At 40.2% G+C, this 19,478-nt stretch overlaps 1 protein-coding gene across 5 annotated transcripts; it reads right to left on the minus strand.

Annotated features, from left to right (window-relative positions):
* Nucleotides 1–5,814: 5,814 nt before the first annotated feature.
* LOC109524454 (moesin-like) lies at nucleotides 5,815–18,995 on the minus strand. Of its 5 annotated transcripts, none has more exons than XM_019884368.1 (16): nucleotides 18,923–18,995; nucleotides 16,708–16,769; nucleotides 15,829–15,876; nucleotides 15,555–15,638; nucleotides 15,385–15,480; nucleotides 15,103–15,225; nucleotides 14,489–14,640; nucleotides 14,318–14,401; nucleotides 14,099–14,245; nucleotides 11,476–11,572; nucleotides 10,138–10,301; nucleotides 9,865–9,995; nucleotides 9,538–9,698; nucleotides 8,796–8,888; nucleotides 7,376–7,609; nucleotides 5,815–6,458 (listed from the first exon to the last, which is right to left on the minus strand). In XM_019884368.1, the coding sequence occupies exons 1-16, from the start codon at nucleotides 18,981–18,983 to the stop codon at nucleotides 6,294–6,296; spliced, it is 1,902 nt and encodes a 633-aa protein (XP_019739927.1). In that variant the 5' UTR covers nucleotides 18,984–18,995; the 3' UTR covers nucleotides 5,815–6,293. The 5 variants fall into 5 exon arrangements, with proteins under 5 accessions (XP_019739927.1, XP_019739929.1, XP_019739928.1 ...); XM_019884370.1 differs by adding an exon at nucleotides 16,561–16,628 and having other exon boundaries at nucleotides 16,708–18,995; XM_019884369.1 differs by lacking the exon at nucleotides 15,829–15,876.
* Between the last annotated feature and the right edge of the window lie 483 nt (nucleotides 18,996–19,478).

Genomic DNA, 19,478 nt, shown 5'->3' on the forward strand with positions numbered 1-19,478 from the left:
TTGAGCAGCCAGCGGAACACCCGACAAGCGTTTCCAGGAAATCGGTGCTCTAAGAGGCCGAGGCCTTCCCGGCTGGAGCTCTTTCCACTTCCGTGCGGGCCATTGACAAAAACATGAAGTCCTTCAAGCGTTCCAACGTGACTGTTGTTCATTGGGAGTTGTGCGCACGGCTCCTTGTCATCCCATCCCCTGGCTGATTCCACCCAGCGCAAGTCATCATTCGTTGGGACAGAAAATGTACACTAGGTGTCTTGTGCAAACATGGATTCGTGCAGTTATGCAAGGTACACCACGATACATATTGAACCTACGAATCATTCTTAGTATAGTTATTAAGTAAATAAATAAAGTAAGTTGATCGCTTGGACTTGGTCATTTTATGAGTAGCTTGCATGCTGAAAAAGGGTGGGCACCCCCGGCTTTAAATTGACTATCATGGCAATGTGGATGTTTGAACGATTGGATGAATAACACAAGTTTACGTTGTTGAATGGATCTCCCGTTCCTCCTTTGTGCCCCAGATTGTCCTCAGAGCAGCAATCTAATTTCACCCCAAACTCCTGCTACAGAGGCGGCCAGTGTGCTGTGTGCTTATTTTGTGTACCTCAGTGGCAGACCTTTGAGTGTGAAAGTGTAATCAAAACCTAACTTATCAAACTTTTTACAGCGCAGTTGCGATGGTTTTATACTGACTGTACTTGTTAAGTCATTTGTTACATTGCCAGTCAAGTTCCAGCGTATACCTCCATTTTTATATACCTGTATATACAGCCTGTACTCACGAGGGCCTTGAGCTAGGCTGTACCCTGGACTGGTCGCCAGTCAATTTCTGGGCACATGTGGACCGCAAAGCAGACTCAACAAAAATTAAACAGAATAGATTAAACCAAGGGTACATATTTAACATGGGGAAACAAGTACTAAATACTAGAAGCAACATAACAATGACAAAAGGTCACGCTAATAAATGAGACACTGCATCCATACAGCCAAATGCGAACATACAAGAATGCAAGAAAAGGTGACTCTCGTACCTGTTGTGTGAAACCCTGTGAGCCTTTTTCACACAACACGAATGAGCAACTCTGCGAGAACATTATTGCCTTCACATTCTTTGAGACTTGCATGGTGGAAAAAGCCAGTACCTCTTCCAAGAGCTACCTATCTATTCATTCCAGCGTGCGTTCCCGCTGATTGAACTTTTGGTAGAGCTGCTGATGTCGTTAAAGCGCAGTGCTGTTTGCTTCTTGCTGATCATCTGGATCAGGTCATATTCTTGAAGAAAAACCTTGAAATAGAATATGTATATGGAAAGCTGCTCAGATGTTGAGAGTCGTGATTACAGCAGCCTAAGAGTGTCATTAATATACTTTATATACACACAGACACATACCCACACACACTACTTAATACCTTCACGTTCATACCATATCTTTTCATCAGAAAGTGCACTTTTTTGTTCCTCACTATTAGATGGGTAATATCACAAAATACCCCCCACCCCCCCAAAAACTCAATGCTGCTGTTTTTGCTGTCTGAGATGCATCTGCATATGTTAAAGGTTTTGGGTCGATATACAGGTTGTATGTAGGAATTGTCATGGGCCAGTCTAAAGGCAGTCTCTCACATCCATTCTCAACTCCATCTGTGCTATCATCATCAATCTCGGATGTTTTGCAGCACTTGAACTAAAGGGGGCAAGATGACCGAAACTAAAAAGCTTCAATCCAAGCTCTAAACACAACCAGGAGCTGGGAGGTTTTTATTTTTTGGTTATGATGATGTAGAGAAGAAATCAGTAAGACAGCAGAACGCATCACATCGCCGCAACTTGAAATGTCCAAAATTATAGAGTACTAATGAATGGCCGGGTTTGCTTTGTTCCTGATGACATTGTCAGCACACCACTAAGCACAAGACCAAGGTGACCTAAGAATAGGATTGCCTTTCTCATGTCCATGGCTTACACTAGTTGGACAGCAAACAAGTGAAGACGAATGAGAGAATGCTGCTTTTATTTTGCCCAAACCTGCAAGCTATCTTCATCGAGGAGATGCTACAGATACATTAATTTTGATTATTAGATCATAATAAACCCAACAGCCCATTTCTAATGGGCTAATAGCTAGCTAGCTTTAGCTAATGTTTTAGCTAAATATTCAGGTGACAACTGTAACTCTAAATCCAAAAATGACCAAAAAAAAAAAAAAAAAAAACTGTCTGACTCCCACTTGGTCCCTCCTCACTACTGCAGCATACTCGTAAGGCTCTCATTAATGGCATTTTCAAGTGCATCATTTACATTGCCACCACACCAGCCATGCCACCTAATGCAAGCGCACATTTTCTACATGCTACCACTAACTGGAAGGGCTCTACTTTCATGCCCAGTAAAAATCTGGCATGAGGCATGGTCTAAATTTGCACAGGGGGCAAAGGGGGCTAGAATAAGCAGCTTGGCGCGTTAGGCTTTTTACACTGTTGTTAGTGTAAACTTGAGTCTCAGCCAACCCAAGTGGCTCCTGCCATTCTCTCTAAGTGCTGTGTGCAAGAGGTGCGCTGATAGTCCTTAAGATGGAGGAATAAGAAACTGATTTGTTAGAATCCATGTAGGAGGTCAAAGGGTGCAAAGTATGTTTACGAGGAACTGCAAGCAGACCTCCATGAGTGGATTGATGCCCGTAGATGTGTGAAGTGGGCACTTGGAGCGGTCTCCGAGGCTTTCACCCGGATTGTGAGTGTCTGCAATGATTCGGAGGGTACGATGCATGCGGTTGCCATCTTCATGAATGAAAAGCGCCGACATCCACCACCACATGTCCGCAGAGCTCAGAATCACCACAATCAAATTCACCCAAATCTCGTTCCCTGCGCCAGTGGTTAGATGAGGCTCCATCCTGAGAAGTGTTGCCAGTCGCCAGTGATATGTACTTTGTCATGCATTCTTCTGCAAAATTCTGCCCCCCGGTTACTGATTCTGCCTAACCCTGTTAATAAACTAACAAGAATGAAAACATATTTTCTTTGAAGTTAACCGAATATCGCATGGTTTATTCCTGATGACCTGATCCAGTAGAAGTGCGGCACGCAGGCCTCTTTTCTCGCATGCCCACATGGCCGTGCTTGAGGCACGTTCCAAGATGTGTGCGGTTTTCGAATCATTGATGGTTTCAGATAAAAATCTTTACTCTCCTCACTTTGCTTCATTACAGCCCTTCAAAGAATGTTCGCTTAAAAAAAAAGAACATTGTACAGAAGTTCTTTATACTTTTTAACGACTGTTGGTTTGCCAAAAATGTAATGAGACTTTAGAACATAAAGTGCTGGTGTTTGTTCATTTGTCTTAAGGCGGTCTGGGGTTGTGCGACTCTTGTTTTTGACTAAAAAACATGGACAATCTGTGTAATGTTGGTAGGTCTGGAATAACCCTCGTTACATCTTTAGTATTGTATGTTCTTTTGACACAGTTTAAAAAAAAAATTGAGAGGAACCAACATTTTTCTCTTATACCACAGAAAAACATGCACATCCCTTTCCAGTGGCATTTACTTGATCACGTAACGTTTTTCTCTGATTTCCTCGGTCCTCTTAGCTGCGCCATTGATTCATCAGTCAATTAACGAATCAATCCTTGATTTGGGTGGCAACTTTCAGACTTCAAAAGCAACACAAAGCACTTCACAAAGCGACAAAAACGAATGTGTCCCACCTGACCGAAGACTCTGACGACCATTCTCTGACCCCCCCCTGCCCCCAACCCCATCCCATTTGTGAAAGTACTTCAAGTTTCAGTAGATGATTAAAATTGATGAAAACGATTTCATCATCCGAGCAGAATTGCTTTAACAACATAACAACAGGGTCTTGTGCTCAAAGAATTGGTTAGGGGGGAGGAGTGGTCGGGGGGTGGCGATGAATCTTATGGAACCCCACCACCGGATGGGGTACAATAACGCCTTTTAAAAATTCACTGACAAGAGACTCATGCCATCATTTGGTTTTGCCAAAGGCACACACATGGTTCTTTTTTTGATGTATTTGCTTGGTCAAATGTAAAAATGCCAAGAAAAAAACAAGAACCAAAATGACTTCCATCAATAGCTATGGCACCATACTGCTTTTAGACAATGCATGTTTTCTTTTCTGTTTTTGCTAGCGTGTCTGGGTCCCGTTTAAACCCCGGACACAGATCCTATTTTTCTGTGGGTGTATTTTTGATTACCTGTTGAAAGTTCCTTTGACTTTAAGTGGCTAAGTTTTGCAGGTCAAACATGTAAGGAGGCGAAAGACACCTGCTAGATATTTGAGTGACAGGGGAAAGCCAATTGAGCCGTGTTTTCTGCCCATTGAGCAGCCACATAGATGCTGTGTTTGAGGGCAGGAAAAAAGGCCCGAATGATCATAACTTTGAAGCCTCATTTATCTACTTGTTTTTTCTTTTTTAATCATTCAAATTTGGCAGGATAGATTAGAACATTCTTTTCTGTGGTGTGTCACATTTACAAGACATGTTTGTTTTCACTTGACAAAGAATTAAAATCAAATGTTACAAACATTTTGGATGGATGAAACTTACTTGATGGACACATCAAGCATACTATCAGTACACAAGACTTCACATGCACTGTTACATTGACATCTTGGAAGGGCTAATATTTAGTCGGATAGCACACAAAAAGTGCACTGTCAAGAGAAGACAGACATCTTTCTTTCCTTCTTTTGTTAATAAATATTTGAGGCAGCATATTTCGGGAACGTTTAAGCTCCGATGGACCCAAAATGGTCTGTCGTTAAAGTGTTAAAAAAAAACAAACAAAAAAAAAAAACTTTTTTTAAAAAAATTTCAACACTTCAGCTCTTTCAAGCCCAACAGTGTGACCTCAGTAACGTAGGCACACTCATTTGTAAATTTATTTTCATGAAGTTCAAAAACATTGAAAAGCTCTCTACCGAAACAGAAAGCATTTTCTGAATAACATACATTTCATATGTTTGATATTATTACTTGGTAAAAATAGAAATAATTACCGGTAAGTTGAATTAAAATTTTTAGACAAGTACACATGAGTTAATTGAAAAATATCTATTTGGCTTCTTCATTTAAATCAGAGGTGTCCAATCTTTTTTTTTTAAGGTCCACATATGGAAAAATCAAAGGAGGCAAGGACCACATCAACATCTTTCTAACATTTGAGTGTCTAGGTAAAGGTTTCTGAAGCTGTATTTATTTTTACTGAATAGTTAAAAAATATTTTTACCATAAATGATTTTTCAGGATTTTGGGATGGCCAGCGACCCTCCCGAGTGATGTCTAATTGGTTAAAAACAGGGAAGTGGGAGATGAAAATAAACATTCTTATGTCTTGCCTTCCAGTGCACATTTTTTTCACCCAAAAAGAATCAGAATTGAGAAATGTTTGGAGCTGAAACCTGTTTACTATGTTGCTGCAGACACTTCACAAATGATGATTTAACTATGAACTATGAATGATTTTACCAAGTGAGAATGCAATCCTTTACAATTCTAAGAAAAAATACTTTTTTTTTTTTTTTTAAACAGTGTGATATCACTACGGTATCGGCATTGGCCGACACTGCCCAACCACGTATCGGAATCGGTACGCAGGGTCCCAAAAATGGTATCAGAACAACAGCATTCACATTTGGTGAGAGCAAAATGAAAAACGGACATCGAGCTGTATCCTTTCATGCACCCTTTCATACACCCTGTAACCTGATAACCCTGTAGTAATCTCTGTCCCTGAAATAGTTAATAGTGACCTGAAAATACCAAGTCAATAAAGCAGAAAAGACCACATACCTGCACACGTTGAGATCCAACACAAGAGCTGTGTATTAAAAATGAATTGAACAATGAGTTCATCATGAAAGTTTTACACTTCTTATTTTCCACTCCCTGGCTAAAAATGGGGGGAAAAGAACATATTTGAAAGCCTTACATTGTAGTTGGACTACCCCCGTTGGTGTCAATCAAACCAGGAATTTTTATCCTTTGAAATGTAGCACAAATTTGATAAATATTTTGTATTGGCTCTTGTTAGATTTTGCAGGTCTATTATGGTGAGTGTACGTTTCCAGTGACTCATGTCATTTTCTCACAGACTAAGTCTCAGATGTAAAATTGAAATCAAGGACATGCAGTCGCAGTATATTATTTGTTGTTTCATGATGTCTATTCATTCGTTCTGAGATGCAATCATGTTATCAGTTCAGTACTACTCTACGTCTCTGTTTCTGTATTTGATCCAATCCAGTCCATCAGTGGACATTTCTCACATGGACTCAAATTCATCAATGCGCTGTTTGGTGTTGCCCTGACGAATCTGACGTAGGGTCTTGTATTTGTCACGGCCGGCCTTTACATTCTCAGCATGGATCAGGTCATTTGCGGTCATTTTGCTCTCGTCTACAGCTCGCGCAAGCTCAGTACTCAGGAACTGAAAGAGAACACAAACACACAGAATGAAATCCTCATCGCTGAGACTATTCAAAAGGCTCCCCCCACCCCACCCCCACTCAATCCCAATCTGACAACATTCTTTTGTCCGTAGTTATTAAGTCCATTTCCGTGTTGGAGATTCTATGCAACATCGTACGGTATCCTGTTTTGCTTGGAGTCCAATTTTATTCCAGGAGTAATAGACTTTGTGGATGACATATCCGGCGTGAATGAAACCACTTGAATGACAAGCTACCTGCAAGACATTTAATTATGTCGAGTGCACTTAGTTCCTCGCAAGAGATGCTTTTTTGGGGGCCAATTAAGATGTCAATTTAACAACACAATCAAAAACATACACAAACATGTATGAACGGAAAACACAACAAATTGAGCAAACATAATGGACACCATGAACTGCAGAAGAGGTGGCATCGGTGCGGCCAAGCTATTTGAACGGACTGCAGCTATTTAGTCATAAACCATAGTCAGTTGCACACATTATCATTTGATTGCAATTGTAGGATTAACCTTTTTTTTAAACAGATCAAAGTCACCGTAGTCTATCGTTTAGTAGTAATGGTGTAAAAAAATAAAATATAATCAGATCATGTCTCAGAAATATATATGTTGTCAAAAAGGTTACCGAGTTTTCTGGGTAAGTGCACAGGTAAGTTGGAAACCATTAAAAAAAAAAAACAAAAAAAAAAACTAATCACCTCCAAGTCAGTCTGGATATCCAACAGTTACTTTGAATGGGGGAAGCTTTTGAGTGGAAAGGATTCATTCTTTGACCAACATCTTTTTGGGACACATTTCAGCGACGGAGAGACATCTAAATCTTAAATCAAAATCTAACTATTAGGAATATGGCGCCAAACTACTGGAGCCAGTTCTATATTCCTTTATCCATACCTTCAAGTTTTTCTGCAGTCTCTGGTTCTTCTGTGCCTCTGTGACTCTTTCCTCCTCGCTACGGTCACGTACGGTGCCAGGAGACATTAACTCAGCGCTCGCCTCCGCGCTGCTCTCATCTGTCTCGTCGTGATCATGCATGTGAGGGTGGGCAGAATCCTGGATTTGGATTCCCATTATTTTAGACTTCAGCTCCTCTTTGGTTTTCTCTAAATCGGCTTCTGCCATCATTGCCTGTCAACATATACATTTACATATTTAAGGAAGTGGAGGTGTTTTACAAATGTTTACATCCTCGCCAGCCATAACATACACAGTAGTTACAGTATGCACGTACACAATGAGACAATGTTGATTTATTTGTGGGCCATGTCCGCCTTTTGTCAGTGTAAGCTCATCCATTCCCTATGCTGAACAGAACATTTCTCCGGACTATTACTCGCTGGAAAAAACATTAGGTACACATTCCCAAAATGAAGAGAGTCAAAAGAAGCTGGAATGGGGACAAATAAAATAAAAGAATTGATTATCCATCCATTTTTTAAAATTTGCACTCTTAAGGGTCACAGACTGAGTGAGCAAGAACTGGAGCTTGTGCCAGCTGACTTGTCGCCGGCCAGTTAAAAAAAAAAAAAAAAAAAAAGTTGACTATTTAAACTCCACTCCTGAATGGGGCAGGTGATTGCCTGCTTTCTCATGGCTTCTTTCTTCGCACAGCTCAGGCAGTTGAGTGGTCGTCCTCGAAGGTTGTGTGTGGGTTTGATCCTCAACACATGAGATCATGTCTAAGTGTCCTTGTTGTGCAAGATACTGAGCCCTATTTGCTCCCAGTGGACTTGGTAGCGTTGTGCATGGCGGCGACCTCCCAATGGTGTATGAATGTGTGTGTGTGTCAATGAGTGAATGCCAAGTTTGGGCAGTAGATAAAGCGCTATATAAGTACACTCCATTTAACATTTTATACATTTAAAGCACGTACATTTATCATTTGAGTTTGCATGGTTTGGGAGTTGATTTAGGTTTTGGAAATTATGATGTCAATTGGATGTGAAAGTATACCTAATGACGAAATACAGCATGCTTTTTTTTTTTTTTTTTTAATTTTGGGGACACTGTTACAGATTGAAGGGGCAGAAAATCAATATGTGGCTACTGTACTTTAACGATGACACATTTCAATGTGAGCATCTAAATCCAGGGTTTCATGTTGGATCCTAAATAGATTTACCAGACTGTGGTTTATAAAAAAAAAAAAAAATGCCAATAACTTCTCAATCTTGTCATATTCTTGCCACTGTTGGAGTCCTTTCTTCTATATATCTTCGCTTATACCCTGTTCACTTAGTAGTGTCTGACATCCCTCTTAGCTCATTTTTGATTCCTCCTTTATCTGGCTCTTTCCTCTTCCGTTAATTCTCACCCTTTTCTGCCATCCCAGTGCTTCCTCGTCCTTTTTCTTCTTGGCATCTTCCAGCAGGGAGATTTTCGAGGTAAGCTCTGCCAGCTCAGTGGCCTATCCACAGGTGCACACAAATGGGGAAAGAGTTAAGAGTGCTCCTAATCTAAGGTCACTGTGCTCTCTCTGTTGTGACAATAGGTTTGAATGTGTGTGTGTGTGTGTGTGTGTGTGTGTGTGTGTGTGTGTGTGTGTGTGTGTGTGCGTGTGTGTGTGTGTGTGTGTGTGTGTGTGTGTGTGTGTGTGTGTGTATATATGCCTGTGTGGACGCAATCTCTTGAGTTCTGTGGGGCACACTTGGATTCATGTTAATAACCAAATCTGCAATACCTACTTCTTGCCATCTCACACAATAGTAGTAGCACGGTAGCTCTATTTTTACTTGAAACTAGTCACAATAGTGAAGCATTGCAAGGTGGAGACTAGTTACACACGTTAAGGTGTTAAGAGAGGCGAGGAGATGCTCTCAAAAGAGATGAGTTTTCAAGAGATTCTTCAAAGTGCAGAGGAGCGCCTTCTCTCTGACAGACAGTCATACTTTTGCCCTCTTCAGGAGCAACCAAATGAGAGCCAGTGGACATGCGCGTGTAGGAATAACATACATGAACTAGCATCAGCACGTTTGTACAGTAATAAAGCAGATGTACTTCAAATCATACGATTCCATAAATGTAGGTTCGTCTAACGGTGAATTGGGGACATGTACCAGCTCTTCCTGACTCTTCATCTCTGACTGGGGAAGTTGTAGCAGGGCTTCTTTAGCTTGCATGGCAGCCCTGTGGTCGTTGTCCAGGCTCTCGGCTTCCTCCTGTGCGAGCGTCCTCTCCTTCTCTAACTCAAGGGCCCTGCGAGTCTGTTCCTCCAACTCTGAAATTCAACATCCAGCACACATAATGCACAACACACCATATACACCACTGTTACTGTCTCTGGGACAAATTTCTCAAATCATAAATATTTCAATATGGCAAGCCACTTTTGTTTTTTAAATGTTTGCAAACAATCAATTGTTATATTCAAAAAGTTGTCAGACCATCTTGAGCTCTCTTTGTCTGCTGCTCAATCTGTCGCAATCTCTCCATGAGCTCCATGGTCTCACGAGCAATCTTCTCGGTTTCTTTCTCAGCATTTTCACGCTTTTTTTTCTCGCTCTCAAGCAGAGCCCTGACAGGAGAATTGTGCATAAATACACATCTGAAACAACTCCATCCCTTGACAGTTCTTCCTTAAGTACAGAGAACACACTGTAAACTGTAAAAAAAAAAAAAAAAGAGAGAAGTACTAATCATTGCCTTTTACTTTGTACCTCTCCATCTGCCTCTTGTTCTTCTCTTGTCTCGCCTGGGCCTTCATTTGCTGCACCTCAATGGTGTCGGGTTTGCGTCTGCGCATGTACAAGTCGTGGTTTCCCATACACAGTGCCAGTATGCGTTTGTTGATGCGAAGACGGGGTACATAGAAAACAAAGTCCTTTCACACAAAAAGCATCAAGTATTTATGTTTTGATTGATGACACAATACCTTCGAATCTTATTCATTGGACAGTTTTGATATTGTGGACTTCCTGGACACGTGCCCGTAAAGCAACATTTGTGATCATCATTTCAGTACAAACTGGAATTTACGCGCGTGGGAACATTAGAATTTCCCCTTGTCATGTGCTACACTTGCTGACAGGCACAGTGAACAGATGCGAAGCAGCATGTCCGTGTAGTAATCATTAGGTAGCAGTTGTGAAAGGCTTTCAAGGCTAAAACATTTGCGAGCTCATAAAACGAAGACTAAACATTCTATGCAGGTCATTCACTCAAGCTAAAACGGCGACCATCTTGACATTTAGTTTGTCTGCAAAAGACCAAATACATTTCTCTTAAATAAGAGTTCTTAATTAGTCCCCTGCAGGAATCCGTGACTCCACGATCGCAGAATTTGCCGCGGATTTCAAAGCTCTTTGCGGAATTGAAATCTGTCCGCGGAAATAATCCCGGCAGCTAGATGTTGCGGTCAGAGAGGCTACGTTCACACTGCAGGACGTGAGGCCTAATTGTATTTTGGTTCACATGACCCAAAAAATGGTGTCCTCAAACGTTAGCTCAACTCATCCGCACAAAGCCCGACGTTTATTGACAGATGCAAAAGATGACGACAAGCGGCAGTATTAACGGAAGTAAATGTGATCCAACGCGTAGGGGTTCAGTTTATAATGATCTGATATCAACGAAGGAGGAAATTACATTTATTATACTGTAGGCGGTATGCTGACAATATCTTTGCTTGAATATCACTTGTTCTGATAGTTTGGTAAAATGTTTAGCACTTTATTAATAACTAAAATAAAATCTATAATAATAATTACTATGAAATAAATCTGCCTTAAAGTGCAATACTGATGTTGATTATTTTGTAACCACAATGTTCAATGGTGTTTTGGTTTTGCAGATCATTTCTTGAAACAATTCTAATTCATGAGTGCATTAAATTGCTTTATTACTGGTCATTTTATGTGTTTTATTTTTTATTGCTCGCGGAAAATCAAGTTTCAAGCTGTGGAATCAACACTTTTCCTCTGCTGATTCCTGCGGGGACTACTTTAAGAACTGGCCTGTCATGGTGGACATAATGTTCGTTTTCAGTTTTTCCATACCGGAGATTTCTTGTCAATGGGTTTGATGACAAACTTCTTGTCATTGAAGGAAATATTTCTGATTTCGCTCCAGGGGAAGCCAATCTTTGGGGTCAGCCTGCAGAATATTAGAATACTTGATGAAACAGTACCGACACTCATACATAAAGTAAAACAATACACACACGTGTACATTCATAGGATAATTTCATTTTGACTCGTAACAGGCTTAGCACAGTTGGTAGTAATGTTGGACGCCACAGATTTCCCTTGTAATCAGATACTGAGTAAAATTCAAGCCAATGTCGGCGATATCGATCTGATACCGATACTTTGTGCAAATGAACCTATATACGAGTTGCATGTAAAAAAGTAGTGCATTTCTAATCACAGCTTAATAAGAATACCAGGCAGCAGAATTATTTATGGCTTTATTTTGAACTTGTCAGTAGAGGTGCAACGATATATTGACAACTAATTGCGAATCAACTGAACAGATAATTCCTTTGTGTAATCAATCACTCATTTAGGTACCTTATTTCCCTTACGGTTGGCCAAATGCTCATGCGAATTTCAGCTTCTCAACACTAAATACTTCCCGATTTCCATTGTCCTCCATGAAAGTGGACTGATTCAAAATGTGCTTTTACTTTGGAAAGCACTGATCAACATCTTACGAACCAAACTAAAATAACTGGATCATAAATAATTTTTGTTTATGCATTTTCTGCACTGTCACTTTGAATAAAGGGATGGACATTTGAATGCTTTTAAATCCAAATCATCGATTAATTGACCAAATAATCACCAGATTAATTGATCATTAAAATAATCAACGCCACTTGAAAGTATTTATTTAACCTTAATTTAACAAGCAAAGGCAACTAAGAACTCAGTCTTGTTTACCATGCCAATTTCACTACATTTGTCCAAAAAGTATTATTTATTTACTAGAAATAATGCGTCCTTGTTTATCTATTGTATCTATTCCAGCGATGTATAGTGACCGGCAGAACAATTACATTGACAATTGAATGGCCAGAAGTACAATAAATTTATACATCCGCCTGATGTCATGCACACAACACAATAAGTCATGGCTTCCAGCGAGTATATCTGCTTGATGTTCAAATAAACAGGCCCACATTTCACACTGAGTGAGTCAATTTGTGAGTAAATTGAGATCAGCCTGCAGCACCCAAGGAACGACAATAGACTCTCTTCTTCATAAATGCCTTTATTTTGTGTTGTGGTTTAACCTGAGGCGTTTCACAAGGTTCTATCACAAACCGCATTTTGACTGGAGCTGAAAGAGCTCCACAGATGACTTCGTTCGCGCTCTGCCATAATGCCATTGCAGTGTCAAACTGAAATCGAGCGACTAACTGAGCATCGTGGTGGGCTGCTGCGCTTACTAAAACGTGTGTGTGTGTGTGTGTGTGTGTGTGTGTGTGTGTGTGTGTGTGTAATAGACAAATAACCATTCATATCGAGAGAGACATTTCAATTAACTGGCCGTGCATGTTTTTGGAATGTGAGCGGAAAGCGGAGTACCCGGAGAAAACCCACGCAAACACTGGGACTAAACTCCACATAGGAAGGCCAGGGCCCAGATTCGAACTCACAACCTCAGAACTATGAGGGGGTTTTTGCTAGCCAGGTGAGCACTGCGCTGTCCCTTAAAGTGTACCTGCGGAAGCCCATTTCGAAGTATTGATGGGGAAACAGAGATACAATGTAAAGCTTGACAAATACAGTCAAACCTCTTTTCAACGTACCCCATTTACGTTCTCACCACTATAACGTTCACATTTCAAAGTCCCGATTTCTCGTCATTCATTTTCCATCTGCTGATTTTGCTTACGATGAACACCTTTATAACGTAAACTTCAGTATAACGACCAGATTTGTCCCACAACATAGTGAAAATGCCTTTGTTACAAAGAACCGTGGGAAGCTAACTGCCACCACAAACTTGCTTATGAACTAAAAGTACAGCGCTGAATTACCGTTCGTTGCTTCGCAACGCTATTGATCGACGGGTACATTGTTGTCATTCCGGAGGCACAGCGCGACCCTGAACATATGGTCTGAAAACATATTCAGTAAATGGTGATTGTGTTTATCTTGGGTGCCAAAATACTAGCAACAATCCTGCCCACAGCCAGTGATGTCGCAAGCGGGCTGATATCCAAAGTACTGAATGTGTAATGACTGCCGCGTGGTTTGATGAAGGAGGCAGCTCGTAGCCGCAAGAAGAACTAATGTGAACTGCACAACACAGTCACGACGTGTTATGGGCAACACGAGTTAGCCATTCAGTGATTTCCATAACATTTGTGCATTTTGCCACGTAAACCCCATTCACGGTGTTACGTTTCATTGTGTTTGATTGAGGCGCAAATTGTGAATTTTGACTTGCAAACTGTAATGTGAATATGCTTCTTTATTTCAAGCCTTGCTGGGCCAATAAGAAATGTAATGAATTGAATTCCAGATGTTTTCAAAAGAGTTGAAATTAGATTTGGTTTTGAATCTGACATCATTTACTGACCGATTAGCAGAAATAATATAGCAGAGTTTTGAGCATTTGAAGAGCGTGTTTTAAATGAACAATCGTCCCAGCTGGGAGTTAAAGACCTACTTGTCCTTTTTGTCATATATGTTGAGGCCCAGAGCGTCCACTCCCAACCAGAGCTCAGTTCCTTTCTTGTTCTTGATGCTGAAGTAGTTGACCCCATACATTTCTAGATCCTGAGCTATCTTCAAGTACTCCACTAAAGCGTCCTCCCTGTGACAAGGAGTCATGTCATGAAGACTGAATGACTTACTTGCAGGGAGGGGAGCGTCGTCGCTGGGTTACCTTAGCATTCCCTTGTGCTCTTGATGCCACACTTGAATTCTTTCCTCCCACTGATTTTCATTCAGTTTGTGCTGCTCTAAGACCCTGGGTTTATCATTGAAGGCGACACATGGTTAGAATCCAGATGATTGAATAAAGTTCAAATTTGTATCCGTGGGACGGACCGGCTACCTTTGGGGAAGCAGCTTCTCTCTTGTTAGGTAGCCTGGTACGTGATAATCTTTCTTGAAGTCTCCATGTTTGACCTGAACCGTGTATGAGGCCAAAAGCACTGCAGTCTCCGGTGGACAGTAAATGTCGTCATTTAGGATGCTCTCTTTTACCTAATGCAAAAACAATAGTTGCAGTTGCACATTGTTAGTATTGATATTATTCTAACTCACTCACAGAAAAACCCACATCACTTCAGAGGTTTATTTGATGCACATGAACTCCCTTGTGAAAAAAAAACGAAGATAATAACCTTATGCCTGAGTCATTGGGGAACCCCCAGAGATTTTTGTGGCATCTATTTTAGTTGAGATTGCTCGTTCGTTTGCGCCTCTACAATGTACCACCATAAAACTAAAACTAACCAGTTGAAAGTGTTTTATTGTTGTTGTTTTTTTTTAATATTGAACTTACACCTTTAACATGGATGCAAAATATTTTAGCCATACTAGTCATTTGGAATGATGTATGAATATTTTCCAAAATTGTTGCAACTTTTTGAAATAAATAATTTGTGATTCCTGTTTTATTTTGTTTGCTTTACAATCGCCTCCACAGGTTGTGCACTCACTAACCTGCAGAAAGAAGAGGTGCTGTGTTGCCTCCTGGATGAGTTCTTCTGCAACATCCTCTGGGTAAAACTTTGCCCTGAACTTTATCAACAGAGGGTTGTCCCTCTTCACATCTTGAGCGGTCACCTGGGATCGGCACCCCCCAACAAAGGGATCAACACAGCAAGCAGCTAATTAACCTCAATGGATCAAGAAAGTCACGTTTGTGAGCATCTGTCAAGGCTTTAATTGAGCGGTTCATGTGAGAGAAATGCCAACAAGCTAACACCAAAACTTTCTTCTTACCCTTTTGTTGAGCTTTAGCCACGTGGAGAAACCTTTGCTATCCTGGTACTGAAGACCAAAGAACCAGGTTTCCCTCAGCCCGATTGTTTTCACTATCTAGACAGTGGCATTAACAATGGCATAAGATTGCTGTTGAAAGAGGACCAATTGGCAGGTGGTATACAATGTACCTGATCAAAAAGTTGTTTGCCAGTAGTGCTGGGCAGGATGGCAAATTCCAGCTCGGCGTCCATGCTCGTAACCCGAACATTTATCTGCCGGAACACACAAGATACAGGAGAAAAATATCCCCATTGCGCAATCGTCACTGAAGAGATTTTGAAAGGGAGATGACGAGCAACAAATGAGTAGAAATGAACACTACTTATTTTGTGCGATTTTTGTATGCTCGTTGAAACTAGGGTCAATGTGTTGGTTCTTGGACAGCAAAAGAGAGTTCCTTACATTCTTCTGTTCAACCAGGAGCATCCACTCACAAGAGGTTGGTGGAGGCTACAATCAAAAAATGAAGCCCACAGTAGATTTTTAGATGGGGTTCATTCGATGATAAGAATTGCGTAATGTGAATGCGTCAGAATTAGGGGTGGGAAAAAAATGTCAGTGGGTGACGATGTTTTATCACTTTATCTTACGATACAATGTCAATGCACCAGCATATAACACATTTTGATTTTGTTCGATGAAACTAAATATAATTTTGTGCTCTTATGACAATTTCGAGTTTTAAATGTGATGTGATTCTCCTCCATGTACTACTGTGCACTTATCAACATCTACAGTTGATTAGCAATGAAAAAATTTTTTTTTTGAGTTCATTCTGTTCCATCAGTTTCCTTATCTTCAATTAGACAGACATCACGATGCAGAACCGATTATTTTCTTCCAAGCAATAAATGATCAAAACAACTGATCAAAACAACTGTCGTATTGTGACACTATCGCTATCACTGGCAAAATAGCATGACATTATCATCTGCGTTTCCCACCCCTAGTTAAAACAATGTTGCCCATTCAACTCTGTATTTATACTTCTATCGTAACAAGATAGGACGGAATAAAAGAAAAATGGAATGCCTAAAACAAGATACTTCTGTCAACAACAACAGTAACCATCAAAATCTACTGCCCCCCTGCAATTTGTTAGCTCATATGAGCGTGCTTTAAAATGCATTTTACCTTGCTTTGTTCTCGATTACAGTGCCTCATTTTTCAACCCAACAGGTTATGGTGTTAATTCCAAACCACTACTAAATACATAAACATCCTGAAACATATAGCCTACATTCACAATGTTGACACAAACAATGAAAAATTGCTACTCACAGTTGACATTTCTCTGGTCTGTCGTAAAACAATTCTTCTTAGCGACGCTTGTCTCCTTTTCTCTGTGGAGTCATATGAAACTGCTTGCAATACCAACAAGGATTAGACGGAGTGAGAAAAGAACATTGCATTGTTCCCAAGTACCTACCTCTCATTTAATCCAAAGGCAGCCTGAGGCCCAAGCATTGCTCAAAGGCAGACTTCATCTGAGAAGACTTCTCCTCATTACATTTTAATCATGTGTCACTTACCTTGAACCGACACCGTAATCTTTGTCTTCTACAATTGTTTTGATTCCAATTTTCAGGTTTTTTTTTTTTATTAATAGATAAACATATAGATAGATGGATCGCAATGGAAGGGTTGATGGATGGATATACTTTATTCATCCCGTGTGGTGGATTAAGTTGTCACAACAGCAAAATTCACACATATACAAGCACGTGCGCCAAAAATTTAACTAATTTAAACACAGAAATGTTGGCCCTCTGAATAGTGTATTAACCCTTTCATTGGCCCTGTAAACTGATAACATGAAAAGCTATCCACTGTAGTAACCGCTGTCTCTGAAAGGGTTGAAGTAATATGCCCTCAATACTTTGGTTGGATTCCTTGTGCATTAATGACAGCATCAAGGCATGGAGGCACAGTTCAGGTGCTATTGTAGCGCAAGATGCTTTAATATTGGCCTTTAGATCATCTACATTTCAGGATTTCTGTTCCTCATCTTCCGCTGGCCAATCAAGTGCTGACGTAGTTGCTGGACATACCATACTGTATGTTGCCGGCATATGTACAGCATGCATAAGTGTAAATGCATGTATGTATCCTTGAGTATTATATGTTGACTTTCTTCATGTTCTTTTCAGATTGAGATATACTACATGAATGATCTATTATTATATTAATGTTAACAAGTTTTAAAAAAGGTTCTGGCGCTTTTTGATTTGAGGATTAGTAACTATATTAACCAGAACAAATATGTCCTTACTAATGATTTCAGAAATGTGTTGTTTAGCCTTTATTAACAAGAGGAGATGAGAGGAAGTGGATAGTAGGTCTTGGATAGTCATTTTGAGACCAGGGGAGGCACTGGGGGAGCCTTAGAATCTTACATTTCTTCCCCGCAAAGTTCTCCATGGCCATTCTCTCAGGGGTGAACTGAGCCAGCAGCAGCGTGGCCAAGAACTCCTTGAAATCTTGGTATTCAGGAGGGACCCCTGACACATCGAAAAAAGAACTGGGTTAAGGTGAGTGCCGAGGCGGAGCAGCTTGCCTGAGAAAGACCAACTGACAGAAAGAGCTCCAACCAAATATGGCACCAGTCGTTAAGTCGATTTATTGGGTTGTAATACTAAAGATCAATAAGGACCCCTGGATCAAAAGGATGGAAGGTGATTGCAGGATTTGAAACCGGATGGTCTCCTGTTGGAAATTTATCAGGAATGGCCCACAGGTTTTGGAATTCCAGCATAAAGTTTTGGGGCCCCCAGCCAGGGCTCAGGGGTGGTCTTGAGTAGACACGGTGAGGCAGCTGGCAGTGTTGGGGGAGGAGTTGGAATAACTTGTTGGGTTTATGCCCGTGCTTGGGTATTAGCTGACTTTCTTACCTTAACTCTCAATAGATTTGCAGGGCATCTGGAATAAACAAAAATCTGAAAAAAAAAAACCTCCACAATATCTGTGTGAACAAGTAACCAAAAGATTATCATTCCCATATAAATCACCAAGATACAAATCTACCACATTTTATTGCAGTGGTAAAACTTTCAATCACAAGCCTACAAAATGACAAAAATATGTCGGTATTTTATGACTAAATTCTGGGAATTCACTGTGCCCAGTCTTTCTTCCTCAATAATATTCCTGAGTCTTATGATCATCAGTGTACTTCTTTGTTTGTTTGCGTGTGTGTGTGCTTGGTCAACCGACCCTGGAATGCAGAATGTTTGTAGGAAAAGTGCTATATCAATTGAAGATTTACTGCTTGATAGACTTCATCACAAAATTATTGTGATATTTTTTTTGACAAAATTTAAGAAGATTTTTAACAGACGATTTATTTTTAGACAGTAGCAGCATATTGCTATATGATATGAAATGTATTTTTCCCTGCATGTAATTCACTATATACAAGTTGGTGTGTTTTCAATTTATTATCCTGGCTATAAAGACTTATATTGGAGACATGTTGAGAGAAAGCAACAGCACTTGCCTCTAACAGGCTTCGCCAACCCAGTTCGTGAAGGATTCCGAAATCTGAGACGATGCTCCATCACACACCCCTGGCTGCAACACATAAACAAAAATCTGAAAAAAAAAAACCTCCACAATATCTGTGTGAACAAGTAACCAAAAGATTATCATTCCCATATAAATCACCAAGATACAAATCTACCACATTTTATTGCAGTGGTAAAACTTTCAATCACAAGCCTACAAAATGACAAAAATATGTCGGTATTTTATGACTAAATTCTGGGAATTCACTGTGCCCAGTCTTTCTTCCTCAATAATATTCCTGAGTCTTATGATCATCAGTGTACTTCTTTGTTTGTTTGCGTGTGTGTGTGCTTGGTCAACCGACCCTGGAATGCAGAATGTTTGTAGGAAAAGTGCTATATCAATTGAAGATTTACTGCTTGATAGACTTCATCACAAAATTATTGTGATATTTTTTTTGACAAAATTTAAGAAGATTTTTAACAGACGATTTATTTTTAGACAGTAGCAGCATATTGCTATATGATATGAAATGTATTTTTCCCTGC

The sequence above is a fragment of the Hippocampus comes genome, unplaced genomic scaffold, assembly GCF_001891065.2.
Source record: "Hippocampus comes isolate QL1 unplaced genomic scaffold, H_comes_QL1_v1.1 scaffold156, whole genome shotgun sequence".
NCBI classification, from domain to species: Eukaryota; Metazoa; Chordata; class Actinopteri; order Syngnathiformes; family Syngnathidae; genus Hippocampus; species Hippocampus comes.

Excerpts from the sequence above, each read along its gene's own strand:
- LOC109524454 (XM_019884368.1), bottom strand. The coding sequence starts at position 18,983 with ATGGAGCATCGTCTCAGATTTCGGAATCCTTCACGAACTGGGTTGGCG. Across the intron at positions 9,699-9,864 it reads GACAAAGAGAGCTCAAGATG|AGTTGGAGGAACAGACTCGC; the intron begins GTCTGACAACTT and ends GTTGAATTTCAG. Across the intron at positions 8,889-9,537 it reads TGAAGAGTCAGGAAGAGCTG|GCCACTGAGCTGGCAGAGCT; the intron begins GTACATGTCCCC and ends ACCTGTGGATAG.